The sequence below is a fragment of the Vicugna pacos genome, chromosome 8, assembly GCF_048564905.1.
Source record: "Vicugna pacos chromosome 8, VicPac4, whole genome shotgun sequence".
NCBI lineage: Eukaryota > Metazoa > Chordata > Mammalia > Artiodactyla > Camelidae > Vicugna > Vicugna pacos.
Genome location: NC_132994.1, coordinates 65,534,789 through 65,559,021, shown reverse-complemented (window position 1 = coordinate 65,559,021; position 24,233 = coordinate 65,534,789). Strand labels below are relative to the sequence as shown.

At 44.1% G+C, this 24,233-nt stretch overlaps 1 protein-coding gene across 4 annotated transcripts in view; it reads right to left on the bottom strand.

Moving 5' to 3' along the window:
* Positions 1–224: 224 nt before the first annotated feature.
* AKAP12 (A-kinase anchoring protein 12) overlaps positions 225–24,233 on the bottom strand; it is a 90,416-nt gene continuing 66,407 nt past the window's right edge. The window contains exons 1-3 of one of the 4 annotated variants that reach the window (XM_072966037.1): positions 23,516–23,709; positions 2,023–6,973; positions 225–1,294 (exon numbers count right to left, since the gene is read on the bottom strand). In XM_072966037.1, coding sequence (XP_072822138.1) covers positions 2,031–6,973; positions 23,516–23,540 — 4,968 coding nt within the window. In that variant the 5' untranslated portion in view covers positions 23,541–23,709 and the 3' untranslated portion in view covers positions 225–1,294; positions 2,023–2,030. Of the gene's footprint in view, positions 1,295–2,022; positions 6,974–12,608; positions 12,660–12,688; positions 12,789–23,515; positions 23,710–24,233 lie in introns of those variants that run through there. The other 3 variants (XM_072966036.1, XM_072966039.1, XM_015246955.3) reach the window with 3 other exon arrangements.

The window sequence follows — 24,233 nt, the reverse complement described above, 5'->3', positions numbered from 1 at the left end:
AGGCACCACCAGATGGTAGCATTGTACCAGTACTGTCAATCCGAACCACTCCTGGTTTATTTCAGAGGATCCTGCTCTGCTGATGATCGCCTCTGAACCCCAACTCAAATCGGTGTAAAGTGGTAACGTCACATAGTGACATGAGAAATTTCTAGCTTATCTGCTTTTAGAACGCAGTGAACATATGTCCCAGGCTTCCTAGTACCTAATAAATCCAGCAAATCTAAGTGAAGCAAATATTTTATTTGAATCAGTTGTCAAATCACAATTTATCCAAATGAACATAATGTTACATTGTTCTTAAAAGAGTGGGCACAAATATGGCACAGACATAATCCGGCATCTCTCAAAATACCATTTGTAGAGAACCTGGCTTATTTCAGGCTATGTGTGAGCATGGCCCAGCACAGAAGAGAAGACTCAAAAGACTTACAACAGTCAATTCTCTTCTTGATAAGATGAAAAACATTTTATTACTTTGCCTCAAGATTAAGCACACTCATCTGTCCCAACAACCACAACAATTAGGAGAAAAGACTTAAACTTAATCTGCTACTGAAAAAACTTCCTTCCAACCTCCACTGGAGGCTAGAAAGAAAAATTTCACAGTAACAATGGAACGTTCTGTATGCTCTCCTCCCCCCTAAAAATGCTTTATATTTTTAGCACACTGTGCATAATAGGAAAGAGACCAATTTCAGAGTAATACTATGCATAGGCCTAATCCTTAGTGAATTTTAAAATAAGAACTGTAGCTTCTGAGCAGGAATGTTATTTCTAGGAAGCTCTGTTTTCACAGGTTCTAACTAAGGTGTAAGGCTTCCCAGGACTTCACCGTGGCTGCGTGCCCCGTCGTTTATCGTGTGATACAAGAGGAATGCGCTATATTGTACATTTCCTTAAACATTAAGAAAAAAATATACAGTAGATACAGAAGGAGGATTACTTAAAACATACATATAAATACATAAAGAATGATACTCCAGTTTGAGAAGCAGAACTAGATATTGCCAACTCCAGTTCCAGGTTTTTAGGACCTTAAATTTAAATCGGAAACATTATATGGTGTCAAGGGAAATTCGTAAGAGCGATCTTGAAAACAGGAGATGTTAACTGGTTCTAGCTCCTGATGAAGCGTCAGGATTGTCAGGGGTTCTCTGGAAATGAGAGCAGGTGATGTGCCTCTTCTTTGGGTCTCAAAATTCTGAAATAATTGGTCTTGAGTCTCGTCGGCGGCGTTCATTTTCTTCTCTACCTGTCTTCACATTCTGGGCTTGCAAACACACCAGGTTAACTGTAGAAGGAAGTCAGATTCAATAGTCAATAAAATCATTAAAAAAATCTGTCACTGGAAAAAAAGGTAAATAAAATCTGTTCCCTCCCTCATTCCTTCAACACCAGAAGAGTTGTGCAAGTGAGCTGCAGCAACTGGGAACCCCAAATCACAGTTTAACTCTGTAAGAAAGAAGGAAAGATGGGGAGGGGCCATAATACAGTGTGCTCTGCTACCAGAACACCAACAATCAGGCCTGTCATATGCACTGAAGATTTTTTTAAATGCTTGCTCCTACTGCAGGAAAAAAATCTATTTTTTCCTAGAAAGCTTTAAACTAAATTTCAAATAGTATCATATAAAACTACACCGCACTTCTAGTTGTTATAAAAAAAAAAATAGCTGGTGTGGTGCTCAGTGACCACGACATACTTCTTGAATCTTTGAGCCAAACACACACACAAATGCACACTTGTATGCACACACAGGCCCCTTTATTTTCTTCTAAAGCAGTCACATTGTGGGTAAAGCGAAGTCATTACTTTCATGATACCATTAGATTGAAAAGCACGTCAATGAGAAAAAGGAAACTAACCTGGATTCCTAGTCTGATTGATGGTTATCTTCCCAGATGAAGGTTCTGCCTAAAATTGTCATCATTTAAATTCCTGCTCCTCTTATAGCAAATCTGCCATCAAATGGCAGAAAAGAAGGAAAAAGTCACTTTAGAAGAAGAGGAAGTTACTTACACGATGTTTTAGGATTCTGTGGGTTCAGGTGTTCCTGGTTCTCCCTCTTGGTTCTGTGTCTCCTTCTGTGTTTGTGTTTTGATTTCTTTTTCTGACTTGCTCTGCACTTTTTCTTCCTGTAATTCAACTTCCTGGCCATCTCCCTTCTCTTTCAGTTTGGGTCCATTTGTATCCGGGGACTCTCTGGTTGGGCCCCTGGTGGCCTCAGCATCTTCCAGGGCTGAGCTTTGGTTCCCGGGGTCATCCACAGCACCACCTTCTCCATCTTCCTGGGATTCAAGCGGGGACTTCTCTGTTCTTTCTCCAACCCCGGCACCTCCATTGTCTTCTGGCAAAGATGCTGTTCCAGGGGCCTCTCTCTCGTCCTCAGTCGGGTGAGTCACCTCTTCAAGCTGCTGGTCATTTACTCTGGAACTTTCTACCTTCATGGCTACCATCTGCTCCAAAGCTTCATTCACATCTTTGGAAACATCTGGATGTGTGGGGTCCTCAGTGCTTAGCGCAGACTCCTCTTTGGCGGCAATGGTTTGCATTTCATCCACTCCGGAGGCCTGAAGTTTGCTTTCTTCCTTCTCAATCTTCTGCCCTGCTTCCTGGCTGTGGGTTTCTGTCAGTGGAGTCTGGGTCTGGAAATCCGTGGCTGTTTCTTCGGTACTTCCCAGCTGGTCAACAACTGCCTGAATGACGTTCTGTACGAGTTTGCTGCCCTCGGTCTCAAGTTCCAAAACCTCATTTTCCGCCTTTAAATCTTCCTCTCTTGTTCCACTCACCCTGACTTCCTGACAACCAACCTGCTCACTGCCTTCATCTGACTCCCTTTTCTGTGATGTGCTTTCGTCACCTTGGAGGTCAGCACGGATGCCCTCTTCGGGGGTAACAGATACGATCACCGGTGTTGATTCTGCCTGTGATTCAGTCCTTGTGGGCACTACGTCTTCTGCCAGCTGAGCAGGGAGGTCGTCATCTTTTTCAGAGGATGTTTCTTCTGGTACTGAAGGTGCATCTGCAGATTCCAAAGTTTCTGCTGTTTCTAAAACCTTGATAGCTTCTCCTAAGACCTTCTCCACTGCTGCAGCTGTTAGAGCTAATGATGCCTCAGAGCTCTGCACCTGAATTTCCACACGTGCCACTTCCTCTTGAACGAGCAGAGAAGAACTTTCTTCAAAGCGGATAACTTCCTTTTCCCCGTCTATGACGGTTACGGTAACCTCCTGCACCAGCTGCTTACTGAGCTCTTCACAGACGGTAACAGCGGGCTGTTGCTCAAGGCTCTCTTCACTCACTTGGGTGGGCTTTGCTTCCATTTTCTCCCTTCCTACGTGAACGACCATCTCGCTCTCCACTGGGGTTGGAAGAGACTTAGCATGGCTCTGGAGTTCAATATTATCACCCTTTTGAAACTCAGCTTCTTTGGGAACTTCGTCCTCAAGGGCAACTTCAGTGACCTGTTTCTGACCGACTGTTACTTCTGTGTCAGCAGACGCTGCAGGTCCTTCGACAAATGGTTCGTCTCCACCTTGCTCGTCAGCACATCCTCCAGCCTCCTGAATCACCTCAGTCTTTGAAAGAACGTGTACAGTTTCCACTGATACCTCTTTATCTGTATGTTCTAGAACCTCTTCCACTTCTGAATGTTTGTCTTCCTGGGACTGAAAACTGGAAGGTGCTGGAGGCATCTGTTTCAGCACAGGAACTGCCCCATCTTCCGTGACCTGGGATTGGGTACCAGATGCAACCTCCTGGTCTTCATGGATTTCCATGATCTTGTCCTGCTCCATTACATTTGGAGCTTCAAACTCTGCTACTGGGGTGCCTCCATTGGTCTCACTCTCTGTAAGGGTTTCAGCTGAGTCAGGAGCAACAGCCTGTTCTGGAACAGTCTCTGATTTTACCCCAACCACCATTTCTGTGGTTGTAAGCTCACTGGACTCTGCACTCTCTGTGCCTGGAGAAACCTTCCCCAAGCTTTCTGAGGTGGCCTGTCCAATTCCCTTCCCTAGGGTCAGAGCCTCGGTGTCAGTTTCCTGTATATGTACTTTCGAGACAACCTCCATCTCCTCCTCCAGATTCAGCCTGTGAGTATCCTCTTCTGCTTCTCCCACCTCCTCAGGGATTTTTGATTCTATCTTGTGCGTTGTCTGGATGGTGTCTTCCGGCCCTCTGCCATCAGGCAGCTGGGATTCTTCTCGAACTTTTTCTGCAACTGCCTGCAGCACCTCCTGAGTCCGCCTCTCTTGGTCTTCTACGTCTGGCACCTCCACCTCCTGAACCGGCGTTGCTTCCTCTGTGGTGTCGGGAGATTCGGTTAACCGGGAAACAGCTGAAACCATGTCGGCGGTCTCTTCAGCCCCAGAGGCTTCTGTTGCTTCCTCCGTAGCTTCTGCGGCCATCACGGCTTCAGACATCAGTTCCACCTCACTGACGAGCGTGTCATCACCGGCCTCCTGGCTCCCCGGCAGAGTTTTGGAAACGATGGGGGAAGCCTCCTCCTCAGCGACTTCTCTTTCAAACACCTCCTCAGTTGGTGCTTTGGCTTCGTCTTCTGATTCTTCAAGAGGTTCTGTCACTGAGGCAGAGATCCAAGAAGGCGCCCTTTCTTCGATGCTGCTAACGGCCCTTGCACCGTCAACCACAGCGCCGGTCACCGGGTGGACCACGCTCTTATCGAGCTCCCTCTGCTCGGGCTGCTCCTCACTTTTCTCGGCCTGCTGGGCTTCGGTTTTCTCCCTTTCCGCCGCATCGTACTCGGACAGCGGTACCACGGCCGGGACGTCGGAATCGTCTTCGTTGCCCTCCGTCGGCCCTGTATCTTCAGCCGCGGCTTGCTCCTGTTTCCCATCCGACCTTTTCTTCCTTCGTCCGGGAATAAACTTCCTAATGGAAACCCAAGACTCTTCTTTCCCCGGTTCAGCATCTGAGGCTGGAGGTTCTACGCCAGATCCAGCTACCGAGTCTTCGCTCTTCTCTTCCAGTTTTGACTTGGACTTTTTTCTCGAGGTGACTAATCTTTTAAAGGACTCCCAGGTGGAAACTCCCTCCCCTTCGGAGGGGCTGCCGGCCTGCTCGGGGGAGGAAGCTCCTGGTCCTTGATCCTGGACTTGGGACAAGTCTGGCCCCGCCTCTTTGTCTCTTCCTGCTTCCTCTGGTTTCTGGCTGTCTCCTCCCAGGGCTTTGGGGCCCCCTTCCTCGTCGGAGGAAGAGGCTTTTCTTGCTCTCTTCTTGGATGACCCCACACAAATTAACGCTTCCCAGGACACCGAGGTGTCAACCCTGCGCTTCGGCTCTTCCGGCTTCTGCTCCTCCCCGTTCCCTTTCACCTCTTCCTGCGTTTCCGAGGCTGCGCTCTCCGTGGAAGACAGGGTGGCGCTCTTGACCTTGTCCACCTTGTCCACCTCGTCCTCCTTATCACTTTCAGAGAGCCTTCTCACCCGTTTCTTGGGCGTCACCATCTTTTTGAAAGATGCCCAGGGGGTGACACCTTCCCTCTTTTTCTCTCCGTCCGAAGTGGTCCCTTCCTCCGCCTCTGCGTCCGGGGGCACATCGGCCACGCCCTTCTCCAGACACGTGATCTCCTCGGGCTCCTCGGGGGACGAAGCCGAGCTCTCGCCCTTCGGTTCCTCGGGACTGTCCGGGGAATCTGCCGAACTTGGGTGCTGCTCTCCTGACTCCTCATCTCCTCCGCCTCTCTTCCCTTTGTGTTTCTTTCCAGAAAGCTTTTTTAAGCCACTGCTAGTGAACAGTTTCTTTAAAGGGCTTCCTTGCACCTTAATTCTCTCTTGTGATGACAGCATTTCCACCTCGCTTACAGTGCCCTCGGGGGGTGTGGACGGCGCCTTCCCATCCTCGCTGGGTGCTGCCGGCTGGGAGAGGTCCCCGCCGAGGACACCCGCATCTTCCTCCGTCTTCGGCGGCTCCTCCGTGGGCTCGGCTTCCGGAAGTTCAGCGTGGGTTTCAGGCGGCGAGGATTCTACTGCTTCTTCTACCTGGGCCTGCTGCTCCTCCGTTTCCTTCTCCGCAGTGCTGACATGGACTTCGGCGACAATCTCGACTTTTTCATCGAACACTTCTGTTGCTAAAGGGGCGGGTTTCTCTTCGGGAGGGGCGTGCGCTTGGTCTTCGAGGGGCAGCTCCACTTTTTCATACTCTGCCGACAACCTGGCATCCTGGGCCGGCTCGGGGGCCTCCTGTGGTTGCGGCTGCTCAGAAGCTTCCAGCTTCTCGGAGGGCTCTTCCGTCTTTTCCTGTTCTTCTGCGTCAGCTTTTTCCGGCTCCTGTTCCTTTTTCTTCTCCGAGGCCTCCAGCTCATCCTCCCTAGGCTTCCTAAAACTGGTCTTTTTCCGCCAGCCAGCCCAACCTTGAGTGAAGAATTTTTTGAAGGGTGATGCCGTTTCGCTGGCCACTGGACTAGTTGGAGAGTCTGGAGATTTCACAGGTTCTTTTTCTTGTTTTTCTTCCCCTTCATCTTTGCCTTCCTCGGCTGCTGGACCAGACTCAGCTTGGGGAGAGACTTCTGTGTGGGTCTCCTCGCTTCCGGGCGTCCCTTCGGGTTTCTCTGTGGACTGTTTCAGTTCACTTTCTTTAGAGGTTGAGGCCTCCCCTGTCTCCCGGCTGGGCTCCGGATGGTCACCAGCCCCGTCGGAGCCTCCTGCCCCTTCAGCTTCATCCTTTTTGACGGTGAGGAGCTGGACAGTGTCAGACTTCTCGGTCTTGTCCTTTTTCACAGTGAACTTGAAGCCGACAAACTTAAACACCTTCTTAAATCCCACATCGTTAGCCTGGGGCTCAGCGGTCTGTGTCAGCTCCTCTAAATTGCTTTCGGAGGCAGGGATCTGTTCCATCATCCCAGGCATTTCCTCCTGCCCCTCCTTCACGTCTGGAACAACCGCGGAGTTAGCAGCCATCTCTTTGTCTGAATCTCTTTCACTCACATCTTCAGACTCTCTCTGTCCAACTATTAACAGAAAAAGAGAGAGAGAGGGAGAGAGAGAGAAGGGTGGGGGAGAGGAAAGTAGAAAATGATAACAATTCAAGAAAATTAAATATTTAAAAAACACAGCCAATGAATACTTTCTTTAACGTCAGTCAGACAATTCCAGGCTCAGGTAAGGGTCTTAGCTGCATTTGTAAATCTCAATAGATTAGGCAGCTTTCAAATGACCTTTAAAAATTCAGATTCAGAGGTACTACTCTTCTCGTTCTATTCTCTTTAAAGGGCAACTTAACAAACTCAACTACTCAACTCAAAAAATTAGTTACAGGTAAGTGGCCACAGCATCACTAAGGGTGGGTCAACCTGATGGTGTGTACAAAACAGCATCACACATCACACCCAGGATCTAGAATCCATCAACCTTTACAGTAACTTCCATTTTATAGGAAATAGAGCATTAGAGAAGTAAGCCAACTAGGTACCTAGGAGAACGTAAAGGGGGGGCATTCTGTGTGACAACTACCTGATCTCTTCAGCAAGACTCCCAAAGGGACCAGAGCTCCTTGGGGGAATTCGGGGCTGGGTCAGGGAAAGTACAAGTAACATTTTGTGGCAAAAGGAGGCGCTCAAAAGCTTGGGTAGGGGAGAGGGGCGCAGCGCATATCAAAAGGACACTGGAGCCAGCTTAAAGGGGCTCCTGCTGGCCAAACTTTGAATTGTTAAAAAAAAAAAAAAAAAGAGTGGCAACAGTGGTGGGTGATAACACATTGAGTGAAAATAGAATCCATGAATCAAGAGTGATACTAACAAAGTAAATGAGGATCAGGGAGTACTTCTTTATGAAAAAAAGTCAATCAATAAATTTAGATATAACTTCCACTTTGATCCTTAGAGTCATTCTCTTTAGAATTCTACTGCATCATAAGTCATATATTATTTATTAAGGACAGGAGTTAAAAATTATCTTTTCTTTTACAGACAACTGCCCAGACTCTTCCCAGGCCACGGTAAACAGCCGTTCAGCCCTGAAAATGTGGGGCATCACTGTTTCTAAACAGGTGTTTGTATCACTCATCAAACAGTTCACTTAAATGGAATAACATAAATGGGTTTTTTCTTGCGGTTAATTTGGGGAGGAGAAAGTAATGTTTTAATTCACTTCATCTGGAGGGTCCATTGAACTGGACTTTTTCAGTAGCTTAGAAAAATAAAAATAATTTCTCAATATATAAAATAAATGCATTAGTGTTTCATGACCGGCATGGTTACCTTCTGAATGTGGTCATATCTGAATGCATTTGGAACTAGTCATATCACCATCAAAACCAGCCATGTTCATGTATAACTGAAAAATTGTGCTCTACACTGGAATTTGATACAACATTGTAAAATGATTATAAATCAATAAAAAATGTTTAACGACAACAACAACAACAAAAACCAGCCATTCAGAAACCAACAAGTAAAAGAAGGCAGGAGTTAGGGGGAAAGTTTTTATAGACAAGACTTGGAACTAAAGCAAAGAAATTATTTGACTGGCTGTAGCTTAAGCGGTTGCCTTATTTGGGAAAGCCAAGTTGGCTGTTTGTCATTAGACTCAGAAAATCACACTTATTAACATGTTTTAATAACTCATTCAGTCAAGGATCAAGAGATGTTAAAAACTTTGGTTGAAATGCTGCCAGCACACTTACAGTTTTAGAGTATCAACACACAGATTACTTCATTTCAAAAGGAGATGGTAAAATCTGCCAGGCAGATTAAGATCACTTAACCAAGTGATCAAACTTAACATCTCCAGCAACGGGACCAAACCATCATCATGCTTCCTGACTGAGAAGCCCAATAAATCACCTACATAGTATCCCTGACAAAAATGTTTAACAGAATTGAATCATGTGGAAATAGTCAGACAACAATCCACACTGAAGGACGTTCTATAAAATAACTAGTCTGGCCTGAAATATCCATGTTACAAAGGACAAAAATCAAACCTAAATATAAACGGATTGTCTGCAGGTAACTTTCAGACAGTTTAAGGAGAGAGAATGAGGGGGTAGGGGAGGAGGAGAGAGGGGAGGAAAGAAAATGTTAAAAAAAAAAAAAAAGCAAAGAATGGTGATTATGTTAAATGTATAAGGGTGTTTATTATATTTTTCTGTAGGTTTGAATTTTTAACATTGTTAGGGGTTAAGGAAGCAAGTAAAATGTGATTTGATAAAGGGTGGGATTTGGTACTAAATTTAAAAATTTAAGAAATATGACAACCAGAGATGCTAGGCATGGTCCATCTTGGGTTGGGTATCTGTTAGAGCAAACCAGCTCAGCGACATTTTTAGTCTTCTTGGGATAATGTATGATTTGAGAGTAGATGAGATGAATTTTTACTGAAATGAAAGGGTAGAAATCAGGACTGAGGAAAAAAAAAGCAGGTTACCAAAAGTATATACACTATGACCACGTTTTGGTTTAAAAAAAGTTAACTGAATTTGACAAGAAGTGAGGAGGGTACAACTCAAGTCATAGAGTGTGTGCTTAGCATGCACGAGGTCCTGGGTTCAATTCCCCAGTACCCCCATTAAATAAATAAACAAATAAACCTAATTCCCCTCCCACAAAAAATAAAATAAAATAAGCTAATAATAATACTAGATTGCAAAAATAAAAAAAAAAGAAATTGACATACAAAAAGGTCCTAGTAATGCTGTGAAAATATACTTAATGCCTGCTGCACAAAATGAAACTTAATAATTATAACTAGTTTCCATACTAATGCTTAGAACATAGCAATATCTGGAAATAGAGAAATATCTGGAAATGTATATATGCTTCTCCCCAAATCCATAAATTCCTTCAATTTATATAATCTTATTTCCCCACGAAAATAATTTTATTCTTTATGTGAACTATTACAAACCTATGTCTACAAATTTCCACCATAATATTTATTGGGTTTCATCTTGAAACTGAAGCTTAAAAAGTTCACTGAAAAACTGTCCCAAGTGCCACGCAAGTTAAATGTGCACAGCCCTGTTTGACTGTGCCTTGTACTGCGCTGTAAGTTAACCTGAAGTCCTTTTTCCCTTGCTTTTTTTTTTTCCTCCCCTTAACATAACCAGATTTGGGGATATTGAGAGATAAAACCTGTGATTATCTGGGCCTCTTCTATGCAAAGAGGAAGGAAGGGATACTGAGGAGGTATTCTAACCCCACCCAGGCGCCACAGTGGTGGGCAGGGCCTTGGCTTTGGTGACAGGGCCACAGTTGTCTCGGTAAGAGTTTTGGGAATCAGCCAACTGTCATTTTCTCTGACATCAGCATCTAAAGTAGTGTTTTAAAAATAAAAATAAAAATAAAATATACTGAGAACTGAACATTTAGAGAAGGAGGTTTGACGAAAAGCCAATTCCATTACTTTGAAGTACCCTTCTTAAAGGATTCTCCTTTCCGTTTTCCTTTTTTAAAAAAATCACTTTGAGAAACAAACACTGAACCCTAGTTAATGCTATACATGCTCAAGTGTTTACGGGTGAAGCATCCTGATGCCTGCCACTTACTTTGAAATGCATAAAGAAGAAGATGGACTCATGAATGGACAGAGGGATGGATAGTTGGGTAGATATGTGATAAGGTTAAGGATGGTAAAATGTTTATTGTGGAATCTGGAGAAGTATATAATATTCACTGTCTCATTCTTTCAACTTTTTCATATGCTAAACATTTTTCATAAATAAGTTTGGGGGGAAGCTCCCCCAGTGATTAAAAAAATTACTTTGAAATAAACATTTGTGACCAACTTTAGACTTTATAAACAATAAAGGAGAAACTATGATCCACGTTAAACGTTAAGGGAGATATCCCAAGAGAAAGGAAAAGTCAGACATATGAGATTAGACTGTCCAGAGTAGCCAATCCTGACCCTCCTTTCAAGCTGGGGTCTTTCAGGAATACTCTCTCCTCATTGTTTTTAAAAAGTATGCATAATCTTCTGAAATAAGGAAATGCTATACGTTTCCATTTATTCCTATTATAAACCAGCTTATTTAGTGAAATCTATGAATTCCTTTAAGTGCATTTCCATGAACTGTTCCTTACAAATTTTCCCAATTATAAAAGCATACTCACGAGAGAATTTTCCACAAGTACTTCTAGGCAAATGATATCATTGGAAATACACTAGAGAAAAAAGTCAAACCCCAATAATGAACACTATTCTACTACAATTTTACTAGTAATGCACACATAAATACCCTGCCAGCTAGCATGAGCTAAAACCCTGAATTAACCTCTCTAGAAACCATTAGAAAATGCAGGCATTTTGCTAACATAGTGGGAGAAAGCAGGTGTTATACACACCATTTCACCCCCTTTTCACCTCCATGCTCCCAAGTCTGTTTCAACTTGAAACAGTTTTTTTTTTTTTAAACTCTGGGATGACTGGAGTGTTTACAGTCAAAACTCGGGAAACAAGGATAACAGCTGCCAACTGGCAGAACAAAACAGCCATTGATGGTTCCGTTACAGCGCAGCAATATTCAGACGTTCTCTTTATAGTGATGCATGGCTGAACCCATTACAAAAAGAAAAGCATTTAGGATCACAGGACAATTTTAAATCCTAACTGGACAACTGGTCTGCAGTATCTTGTGACCAAAGTAACCCTAAGAGTTACTACTGTCAGAACAATCTTCCGGACAGGGCAGGGCCTGTTGGTTTGTGCTGTGTGCACAAAGCTGGACACACCCAACTCAGCCCTGATTTCCACTTGCCTCCTTCGTGGGGCAGGGCCTGTAGACTTTACAGAGAGGTCCTGTTTCCTGAAATATCCCTTTGATCACATCAGGAAGCTAGCGTCAAGCATCCCTAATGGCTCCAGAACCTAGAGAATAGTCTTCTAATCTACCTAGCCTGGCAGCTAAGGTCAAATTACATTTCTAAGCTACAAGCTAACTTTGCACAACGGTGCTTTAAAGGTACGTGTGTATCCTGCCCCAAACCATGTCCCACCACCTGGCTAGGACCCGAGGTGAAACCTAGATCCTGTTTTTCAGTCTCCTTACCTATTACTGGGCCATGCACTCCCAGTGCTCAGCCGGAGGGGCAAGGCCCGCTCCATCTCGCACCTCATCTCCCACTTTGCTCTCCTCCTGCCTCTCCAGTGGGAGCCATTTTCCAGCCTTGCTAAATCCTTGTGATTTTTTTTGAGGCCCGTATCGTTTTCTACCATGCTTCCTCCCTGCCACCTGGGCAGAGATCTTCCCAGGTGACCCCACCCGCACAATCTCTATCCCAACCCCGAGTCCCATGCCTCTTTCAAGTCGTTGTCTTCACGGGTCTGTTTCTGGCAAGAAGCAACCTGCACTTGGGAGTTCCCTTGCTCGAGCCTCTGTTTTAATCTGTTCAGAACTCTGAGAGTGGAGGGTTTGAGCACCAGCTCCACAGGGCCCAGATGAGGCCCTGTCTCTCGGGGGCTTCAGCAATCCCTGCGGCCAGGGCCAGGACCAGGGCCCGGTGCAGCAGGGGCTCCGTAGTGGAGCCGAGAGGGTGACTCTGCTGCATGCGGCGTCCCCTCTGGGTGACACGGGACGGCGTGTCCCAGCATCCGTGCTTTGATCAAAGCAAGGGAAAGGAGGAAGGATGGAAACGCACACACTACCGGGCAAGGCGGCGTCCCTCTGCGTGGTCCCGCCCGCCGGCCCTGGGGCAAACCGCCGCTGGGGGGCGCGCGCTACTCACAGCAGAGGTTACTCCACCAGGGCATGGCGCGCGCCGCCGCCCGTCAAGGACAGCCCTACAGAGGCCCTGGAGGCACAGCCTTCCTCTTCCCTCTGCCCCATCGCTGGATGGAGACTGGCGGCGCTCTCGGGCCGCGCCCCTGACGAGGGCGCCCCCTGGGGGCCGCCGCGCTCGTCACAGAGGGCGCGCTCGTCTCGCCAGCCTGCAAGGGAAAGCCCAGGAGGCCCTGAGCATCACCCCAGTGGGTCCCTCTTCCAACCCGAGCACTCTGGAAGCGGAAAACCAGCCCTGGCTAAATGACGGCCACACTGCCGCTAAACTCCTGAACTGCTTTTCTCTCATCCACACAACATTCCATGGAGTAGTCGATCCAAAACTCACACTGCACGACAGAGGCCCACGGCATGGCAGGAATTGGGCATGGGTTGGTTTGGTTGTAAGAATTTTATTTTCCTGAGTATTGTTAGAACAAGAACTGGGGACCTCGCGCACGTTCCCATTACAAAGCTATCATTTCCAACCATAGAGCCTGATCCCTCCAACTGGCTTACAAGGGAATAAACCGACTTCAAAGATGGTTTTATGTGGGAAATGCAAAATGGTACAGCCACTTGGGAAGACAGTTGGCAGTTTCTTGCAAAACTACACATGCTCTTACCATCTGACCCAGCAATCATGAAACAGCAGGACACCTCTGGGGTCCTCTTGAAGGAGGATTAGTAAAATGGCCGCACTTAGGCTAACAGTTGCTATTCTTATGATTGCCCTTAAAACAGTCAACTGACCGGTTGCTACTCACAGTTCCAGGCCCATTGTTAAAACTAAAGCTACTGATATTACTGTTTCTACTTTATTCCAGTAATTGAAAGTAATAATCAAACTTGATCTCTGGGTCCTTCTCCAAGAAGGTCACAGGACTGTAACCTTACAAAATAGCCTGAGTTACCAAGAAGACCACAACTTGAGTGCTTACGAGATAATGAGATGTAACCGCTGGCCTCTGTAGAACTGGTTGCCTGGAAGCATCATGTCACCATTCTAAGTCTTCTGATGAGAAAATGATTCTGTTGCTTGTTATCAATGCTTTATTGTTAGAGCCATGGCTGTAAAACCACCCCACCCCCATCTCCAAGGTGGGTTCAGCTTTGAAGGTACTCGCCCTTTGCCCGGCAAAGCAATAAAAGTGCCTCTTTTCCTCTAAGCTCCAAGACCTTGTCTCTGGGTTATTTGGCTCATCAGGGACAGGGGCCGATCTTTCGGCAACACTCTCTGGTACAAATCCTTTCCTGTATCCCTGGTTTCTTGTTTGTAAGAAATAGGGTTCATTCAGCCTCCTGGACCTTCCCAGAGTTCCAAAGGGTAGGTTCAAACAGTTGCTAAACAGGCGAGAGAGACAAGGGAGGAACAGTCAAGAAGCAACAGCATAGCCTTGGCGCAGGGTCCTGTTCCTCAAGGAATATACGTAGCAATTTCTTTGAGTTCTTCTGCAGGAACTAAGGCCCCACCCAGGTGGAGGATGGGAACTTCTGGCTGAGCACAAGATTCCTGGAGCCCCTTCCTGTTACCTCACCACCAACCAATCAGAATAAAGTCACACCCTGCAGCCCTCACCCCGAGTTTTGCCTATAACAGCTCCTCCCCCCAAATCATATGGGAATTCAAGTTTTTTGAGCATGAGCCATACATCCTCCTTACTTCGCCCTGCAACAAACCTTTCTCTGCTGCAAACTCCGATGTTTCAGTTTGCTTGGCCTCACTGTGCATCGGGCACATGAACTTTTGTATAGTAACAATCATGCTCCTTGGCATTTACGCAAGTATCCTTGCTATTTTCTCATACCCACATTTGGTATGAGTTGAAAACATGTCCACACAAGGAAGTGGACATGAATGTTTACAGCAACTTTGTTCATAATTGAAAAACTTGGAATATCCAAGATGCTCTTCAATAGGTGAATGGATAAAAAAATACTATGGTACATCCAGACAATAAAATATTATTCAGCACTAAAGACGAGTGAGCAAATCATCAAGACGTGGAGGAACCTTAAGTGCATATTACTAAGTGAAAGAACCCAGTCTGAAAAGGCTACATACTGTACAGTTCCACCTGTATGGCATTCTGGGAAAGAAAAAACTGTGCAGACAATAAAAAGATCCGTGTTGCCAGGGGAAGGGAGGGGAGAGGGATGAACAGCAGAGGACAGATGGTTTTTTAGGGCAGTGAAACTAGTCTGCCTGATACTACAATGGTAGATACCTGTCATTATACATTTGTTCAAACCCATGGGATGTACAATACCAAGAGGGAATCGTAATGTGAACTGTGGATTTAGGGTGATAATGACGTCAGTGTAGGCTCACTGATGGTAACATGGGTACCACTCTGGTGGGGTCTGTTGATAGTGGGAGAGGCTATGCATCTGTGGGAGGAGGGAGATTATACTCTGTACTTTCCACACAGTCTTGCTGGGAACCTAAAACTGCCCTAAGAAATAGTTTTTTTTTTTTTTATGGTAAACATAAAGCTTGTCTTTTTAAAAGAAAAATAAATTCCATATACTTTCAAAGCATTAAAATTCTCATTCTGCATACATCATTATTACTTTAAAATTTGTAAATGCCACTTACGACAAAAAGTATTTAGATCTGTCAACACCTACACTCAAATAGAAAAATTGCTGTGTGCCTGATGTGGACAACAATGCAAATTCTATTTCAGTGTAAAAAGCAGTTTTTTCATGGTTATAGTCATGCTTCGAAAAAAAAAAAAAAGAAAGAAAGAAAGAACACATATATCCTACCCACCCACTCACAGATAATGATTCAAAAGTTCACCTGAGTGCACCTGTAACTTATGTAATACTGTATATCCACTATACTTCAATTAAAAATATTTTTAAATAAAAAAAAGACCATTATTTTGTAACCATCAAGATAAAGACTGGATAAAGCAAAAGTCAGTGGGTGCTGAATGGTGCTGGCAGGGGGCGGTGCTGGGCAGGATACATGCTTCAAAACTGAAAGGGTGCAGAAATCGGACAACTTAACATCAACCTATGAGGGGTCCATAGACATTGTGTACAATACCCAGAGAAGGACACAATGTCATCTGTGGCTAAGAATGCATAACCTAAATTTAATTAGGAGAAAACAAACACCCAATAAGAAATGTGGTAGAAATGGAGGGAGAGAACTATATGCTTGAACATGTCAATGTCTGAAAGATAAAGGCTTGTATCTGCAAATCCCAAATTCTCAATTTATCCCTCAGGATTTGCAGATACACACTACTACTTATAAAACAGATAAACAGCAAGGTCACACTGTACAGCACAGGGAACTATATTCAATACTTTGTAATAGCCTATAGTGAAAAAGAATAGGAAAAGGAATATATACGTATGTATAACTGAATCACTGTTCTGTACACCAGAAAGTAACACATTGTAAAATATGCCAATAAAAAAATTTTTTTAAAAAGAAAAACTGACACAACATTGTAAACTGCTATACTATAATAAAAAAAAGAAAAAAGAAAATCTGTAAGACCACTTGAGACAAAAAAATAGAATAAGAAGGTCTAACATAGTACTTCTGAAACTATCTGAGATGGACTATCTTTTAAACTGCCAATCTATTACAGCCAAAAATAAAATACAATAAAACTGAATTTCTTTTTTTTTTAATCATGTGCTTAGACATCATGATAATACCAAGTTGCTATTAAAAGCTTTTAAATGTTTACTTTGGGAAAAAAAAAAGACAAAGGCTTTACAAAAGTTCCAGGTTAAAAGAGGCTAAAGAGATAAGCCATAATACTTGACCTAAGGATGGATCTCGTAATGCAAAGCGAGAATGCTAAAAGGGACATCATTAGATTCACTGTCAAGATTGGCACGAGAATGGTAGGTTATATAAAACTACTGTGATAATGTAAATATGACATTGATAACTGTACTATAGTTATGAAAGGAAATACCTCTCTTGTTAGGAGCTACACACTTAAGTATTTAGGAGTAAAGGACCAGGATGTACCTAGCCTGCCCTCAAATGGTTGAGAAAGCTGCACGTCTCTTGCCCACGTAAGATGTAACAGGAACCTGTCTGCTGGTGTGTGATTTTGCTTTGTTTCCCAACAGAGAGAGAGAGTAAATAATGAAGCAAGTAAGGCAAAATGTTAACAGGTGAATGTAGGTAAGGGGTTCATGATGTTCCCTGACCTATTCTTATTTTTGCAACTTTCTGTAACTTTGAAGTTATTGTTGAAAAAAAAATCACTCAGAAGAATAAAAAAACAGAAAACAACAAAAAACAGAGAGGGTGATGATTCACCCTACCTGATTTTAGAGGACACCGGATCTCTGCCTCACTTTATAACCATCATACAGATTTTATCAATGAAATAAATAACAGAAAAATGATTCTCCCTGAACCCCTCAAGAAAGAGAATTCATGTAGAAGGGAAGATTAAAGAGCAGAAGTCCTGGAGACAGACTAGTGTTTGAATTGCAGCCGCACCACTTATTAGCATGGGGCCCTTGGGCAAATTTCCTGAGGTTTCTGTTCTTAGCGTCCTCACCTGGAACACAGATTACGTCCAGTACTTCCTGCAGAGGCCAGTTAGGAGGGTAAGGTTTCAGTTGGCCGATAACAACAATAAAACAAAAACACTCTTTTTTTTTTTAATAATTATAAATTTATTTTATAATGTAATTGCTACTCATTTAACAGTAATGTTTTTTCATAGTTTTCTTCAAAACAGAAATATTTATTTTTAATTACTTTTTTCCAGTTCCAACAGTAATCTGTATGAACTGTGGACTCAGAAATATGGAAAATCGGGAATAACACCCACAAAGACGATGTCCAGAGACAATCGCTATTAGGATCCGGGAATGTTCTCTCCTGGATAAATTATTCACTAGCCTTCAAAACTATGACGTATGGCTGCACAATTTATTTTTTCTGTCCCCCTAGTTTTCAACAATTTACATTGGTCCAGTTTTATCACACTATGTCATACTCATATGTAAAAAATCATTGTCCAAATCCGTAAAGGAGTTTTTGAACAGAAGAGGGCAGTGTTGAGCAGCTTTCAGCACAACTGAACTGGAATTGAGACCTTCCTAGACCATCAGGACCGCAGGATGTTTCAGAAACCCATTGATATATAAAGTTTAGGTGCTCCTTCCAATTCTGTGAAGCCGAATGCCATGGGTACCTTCAAGGGGGAGCATGGGCATTCTGAGTCAGCTGCCTACCTGCTGTCTGTGCCGTGTAAAGATCCAGATTCTTTTATCCCATTTGGGACTAAGTTAAGGTTAAACGTACCTGAGCCCTTCTTTCTGGGTTAAACTTCCCTCCTCCCTTTCCTTGCTTTCCCAGCCCAAATGTACACAGTCTGGTAAATTCACCCCCATTTCCCAGGCTCTGGCTAACGGTAGAGTCTCCCATCCCTGTTCCAGTTTGTGGTTAGCAGGAAGCCCTTTTTATTTATTTATTTTTTGGAGGCGGTACTGGGGATTGAACTCAGGACCTTGTGCATGCTAAGCATGTGCTCTACCACATGAGCTATATACCCTCCCCTCAAGCAAAAAGCTCTTTAAAGGTGTATGTGCTGTCTGCATGCAGTGCCTGAGTGAGTTCAAAGCTTGATGACCAAACAAGGAGGCTGTTAAAACCATAAAAAAACAGCCAAAAAATGTGAGGTGGCAGGCAGGAGCGGACCATGCCAGCAGGTTTGGCGTTGGGAGGGGAGAGAGCAGGTGAGTGAAGGAGACAGATAATGATGGTGGAGGAGGCTTCCAGGAAAGACAGTCCAGTGTTCACCTGCGCTGACTGAGCACAGCAGAATCCATTCACCACGCTTACAAGCATTTCATTAACACATTTACTTTCAAGTGACTTCAGAACCTCTTCTGCTAGAATTTGACGTATCAGCTCCCTGTGGAGTTATTTTCTGCCTTAGATTTGTCCCATTGATTAGGAAGAGGGAAATCAAAATGCTTGATCATCTAAGCATCACTGATTTGGGGAGGCACTTTCCTGGCACCCAAACAGTCCTTCTGCAAAATAACTGGTTTTACTGATACAATGTATAGTCATCACTCATGCTAGGCTTTGAATTATCCAGCCATTTTGCAGAACACTGGTATTAATCCCGGAAGTCTCTCAAATGCCCGTAAAGTCCAAACGTGGTGCTCATGTATTCACGGATGCTGCGGTTTGGCTAGAAAGTCTACCTTCTCACCAGGCATCAAAGATGCCAAAAGGCTGGGAAAGGGAGTCAGTAAGTCAACTGGGAAAGCCTCTAGGAGGCAGGACTGGCAGATACTTTCATCTTTATGCAGAGTCACTGGTCCTCGCCCTGCCCCACAGGCACTTCAAAGGGCGGGAAAAGACCAAGGTCCTTGCAAGGGTCCCCACACTCATGGGCATGGCCCTAAACACAGTCTTATCGGGCCCATGGTTTGCGTCAACATGTTTTTCCACTAAAACTATTAGGGGCAGCAACATCATAGATGTGTTGCTTCGTAAATAAACATGAGCATAGAAAACAAATATTTCTCTCTCTTTTTCTGGGAGAAGATTCTAGTCCTATGCCTTTGCGAGAGAGTGTCCATATGCTGGAAACATTACTTGGAAAAGAAAAATACGATTTTAAAATGATGTAGAAAATGCTTACACTCACTGCATTTTCTGCACATGCCCTTGGAGGAGGCTCCTGGCAGCAGAGAAGCAGGAAGTATAACGGCGAGGCTCGGGCGAAGCCATGGTGTAGCTGAAGCTGTCTTACCATAGCCAAGACTGTGAGTAAGCTCTGTTTGTCTTTGTGCTTTTCTGAGACAAATGAAAGGTCCCCTTAAATAAAAATCATGGGAAGTGAAACGGAGAAGAAAAATGACACCTGCTAGTACCTCCTTCCTGTAACTATATTTTCATTTTCAAAAGGATAAACTATCCTCAGTCACTGTATTCGAGGAGAACTGGTAACATATCTGTAACAGAAATCAGCTGAGTTGTCTAATATTTTGAACAGCTTAACAAGCCCTTCCAAGGCTAAGAAAACTACAGAAGATCGATGAAGCCAAGTAAAGGTGAAAAGACACAAACAGTTACAGCTTTAGTGGCGTTGAAAGAAATCCAAATTCGAAATCATTTCGTGGCTAGAAATCCCACTTTGGCAGAGAATTGTTAAAGCTTTTCCAGTTTAGGTGTTACCTTCTGCTGAACTGTTTATCTGCCCAAAGATGTCCAGTTAATCCCAATTTATCGAATCAATCACCAGGGGTGTATAACGAGTATAGGAGAAACATACACTTTCCTTGTGAAAACATCGTAATCCCTCAGCTCCCGAGCCTTACAGGGGCCACTCACGATCCCAAAAGGCTAAAGGTGCCGTCTGTCCTGCATCCTGCTCTCCGTGCAGACACCTCTCCCCCAAGCTCCCCAAAATGCAACAGCCAGGGGTTGGCTTTCTTTTCTCACTCTTCCAAATACTTAGAGATTAAGAGAAAAAAAGGATAACTTGTTTTCTTTTACTTTAGGGATTTAAAAGGAAAAAAGAACTTTTAAGGAATATGTCGTCTTATAGATGACAAAAATGGTAGTGCTTTTATCCAAACTTAGCCTGTTTGTCAGAGACAAAGTGCAATATTGCCAACAGCTACAACACTGATTTTTTTTTTTTCCCATTTAGTATAAGCAGCGCTCTCCACTCTCCGCGCACGTTGAGACTGCTTGCTGTGACATCTGGAACTGGTTAACTTTCCCCCACGATTTGCAGCATTGTCCTGGAACTTTTCCAGGAATTCTCCGCATTCTAAAATCCATCCCTTATAGCCTACACACCCGACTCTCTGCATTCTAAAGCTCGTCAGCCACAAACCTCCCAGGGGAGATGTTTAACTGGGATTAAAACTCAGATAAACAAAACCCTGTACAGGAGCGTAGAGGTGACGGGCATCATTGGCCTTGGCCTGGACTGTGACGTCCAGTGGCCCCTCATACATCTGTGCGGGCTGGAAACACGTGCGCACCACGAAACCACTATCAGCATCCTTTCTCAGAGAACGAGGTCTTTTACAGGCTAATCTACGGCTGTGCTCGTTAGTAGCTGTGGGACCCCAAGAGAAACTTAGCTTTCATGAGAAAAGGGGGGTAAAATAACTACCTTTTTTTTTTTGCAGGATTATTGCAGGGAGTAATGATAATGGCCACAGAGGGTGGACGCCCAGTATGTGGCAGTTATTACAGCAGCAGCTGCGAGGGTATTAATTTCATGCCTCCCAAGTCCCTTGATGAGTTCGCCTCCTCGGCAGACAGCAGCAGCCCTGTGGGGGGTGTTTTCTTAATCTTGTGAAATGATTTGCATAAAAAAGTGCATTATCAGTAATCGAGAGCTTGCATGAATATTGGCGGATTCTTTCTTCCCAGTTTACTTTAGGGCTAAGGAACACTGTTGCCCTAATTCCTCATGATACCCTACAGTTAGTCTCAATAACGTGTGTTAGGGAAAACAGGAAAGATCTTTTCCGAATTCAAAAAGCTTTTCTTTTCTTTTCTTTTTTTTTTTTGCTGGCATGCCATTGATATACACGTGGGGAGGGGACACCTCTTTCATCATCATCGGGTCAAATCACTTGTTTTCTAGTTTTTGAACTAAGTTATTGCTAACATGATGTGAAGGAAAGACGTCAAGAAAGGCCAAGAGTATGTGGTGTGAATAATCAATGATCCCATCCTTCAAGGTCTGATGCATTCATTAGAGGAGGGTGTGTGCTCAGGGTCTGGGAAGGGGAGAATAATGGTCAGTATTAAGCAGCAGCTTCTCCCTGCTTTAAGAAATTAAAGTTAATTCCTAAGTAGTTTAGGAAAACGTCACCAATTCCATCCCTTCTTATGAACTGTGAAATTGAAACACACTTCTCACATAAGGCAGTCCTACTAAAGCAGAGAATAACTTTCTCCTCCATTATTTACACAAGCGATCCCAAAGTTACAAGAAACCTTTGATACTTAGTTAATCCTTAACGCCAGTTTCAAAAGCCTTCAGTGCTTTTCAAGATACCGACTATTTAGACTATTGACTGTAAATCTTCCTTATCAGACTAACTTGCAGAGGAAAAAAAAAAGACAGTTGAAACTTCTTTTTAATGTTCACTTCTTCCATTATGAAATGTTTATTTGCTAATAAGTTTTTGGAGTGTAAGATTTTTCTGAGCACTTTCTTATTACCAGGAGAAAGTAGCAAATTTTGCCACATCTTTATATCAACATTGTAATAAAAGTAAAACTCAGAAAGTGATCGATCTAAAAAAGTTTCCTTAAAAATGAGGCAGCCCGTCCACCTGTTTCTGTTCGTTTATCATTCCACTGCCATTATCTGAACCAATCTTTTAAAGCCCCTCAAGAATACCAAGTTTGTTAACTTAATTTCTGCTAAGAAGGACCACTCGCTTTTCCCATAAGAAACTCAGTATGTGATAAACTCATCAAATAGTGAATATTATAAAGATTGTACTGTACACAAAAAGCACCCAGAAAAAAAAGTTACACTCACAGAAGCCCCACCCAGAGCTGTGCCAAATCACACTCCCAGATAGCCTCTCTCAGGGTGTTTATAATATTTCATTTCTAGAAAAATTAGTGATCTGGAAAAAGAATGAAGAATTTTATGTTTTTAATGTTTCTAATCTTGTGTAGTCTAATGATGGCTTGTAGGTATCATGCAAATTTTCTCACTAGGTAGAGGGTAGAGAGGCTAGTCGAGTTAACCCAGGGAAGGGATTTTAAGGAAATCGCATAGTAAACAAGCTAATCTATAGGAAGTGAGAGATATTTTTAGTTTTGCTGAACTTTCACATTCATCTAAAATTCCAGAGGAGGACAAGGCTTTGCAGAGGCAATTACACTGAGAATTTGAAGGCCTAGAAATTCTGTACTGTGCTTTTAAGAAACCATGTATTCGGTGAGCAATGATCTCAAATATTTCGAGAGGAGCTGGTCTTATAAATCTAAATTAGCAAATGCAGTTTAATTTTTGATATGGGGAAAAGGCAGAAAGGAGGAGAAAACAGACAGGGTTTTACGGATTCAGGCTACAGTACAATTGTATGAAAAGATCCAATAACAAGTCAGAGGAACTCTGAGTACATTCCACACTGTCTGATATCTGTAACTTATTTGCTAGACGTAGGCTTTAAATATTATCATTCACGCTCATGGCCAGATCTCTCAAAAGCAAGCTTAAGAAACATGCATTTTACTACTCACTGCCTAAATGCTGTTGCCTGTTAGTCACCAATTTTATAGTAACTATGGCTTTATTAAAACCACCACTTAAATCAGAGCTAACATTTTTGACCCCTAAATTACTAAGTGTATCTTCACTGAAAGTTCCTAACAAGCAAGTCAAAATGCCAAATACTGCAATTTCTCAACAACAGGAATTTAGTTTTTTATGACTGCAGCCAGCGATGAGGCTTGCTCACAACCTGTTTGCAAGTTCACCCCAATCTAACTGTGTCTGTTGGGTTGGGGCTGTTCCCATCCACAAGGGGAAGGGGTACAACTGCTCACAAGATGCATTCCAGGTCTCCCTTGGGGCCCCTTCAAGGAAGATTCCTGCACAGGTGAAATGAAAACGTTGGCTTTGCTTTCTGCTGAGCTAAAGAGAGAATGTTCTGATCAAAAGGTCAGCACGTTGAGAGAAATAAATGCCAATCAGGATGTCCAGCCGCTGCCCTCCAGCTCCCCCAGCCCCGTGCGGGTTGCTCCACCTGCCTCGGAGGGAGATGACAACAGAGCCGGCCGCGGCCTTACCTGTGACTGTCATGATCCCCAGCATATCGGACAGCGCACCTCCCAGGGGCAGAGCAGCGGGTCCTCGCCCTGCTTTGGCGGTGGGGGAAGCTGCTCGGGGTCTTGCCCACCCCCTGCAGTCTCGCTGTGATCAGAGAGAACCAAGGGCCCAGCCACCCTCGGAGATCAGGCAGAACTAGAGGTGCCTTCGGAGCGGCAGCAAGAAGTGGACTGGGGATGCACTCCCCCGGCTAATTATAGGAGGACCCACCCACCACCCACCCTTCCGGGCCGGCGGGGGCCGGGGGCCGGGGGCCGGGGCCGGGGGCCCAGGGGCCCGGGGACGGCCCGCCCTCCCTGCTCTCCCGGACTTGGCACCGCGCTCACGAGTCATGTGTTTCGTTTTAAAGCAGAGGAGCCCTGCCTGTAGCTGGTCTCTGTTAGTGGTCAGCAAGGCTCTGCGAGAGACCCAGGGAGGGTTTAAAAGTTGTTGGGATGAATAAGACCCGAGTCAGCACCATTTTATCTAAACCGTTACTTCATTCCTGGCACTGACTTACTTCTGTATCTCAGCTTTTAATATTACTTAAAGGAAACAACCGCATAGAGATTGAATTCTACTGCCATTAAAAAAAAAATACTGTGTTCTGCATCCTTACATTTGTTTAAGGCTGATGAAGTGCAAAAACACTGTTCCTTTTTTAGCACCTGTAGCAGTTTATATTTTTACCATCTGCTA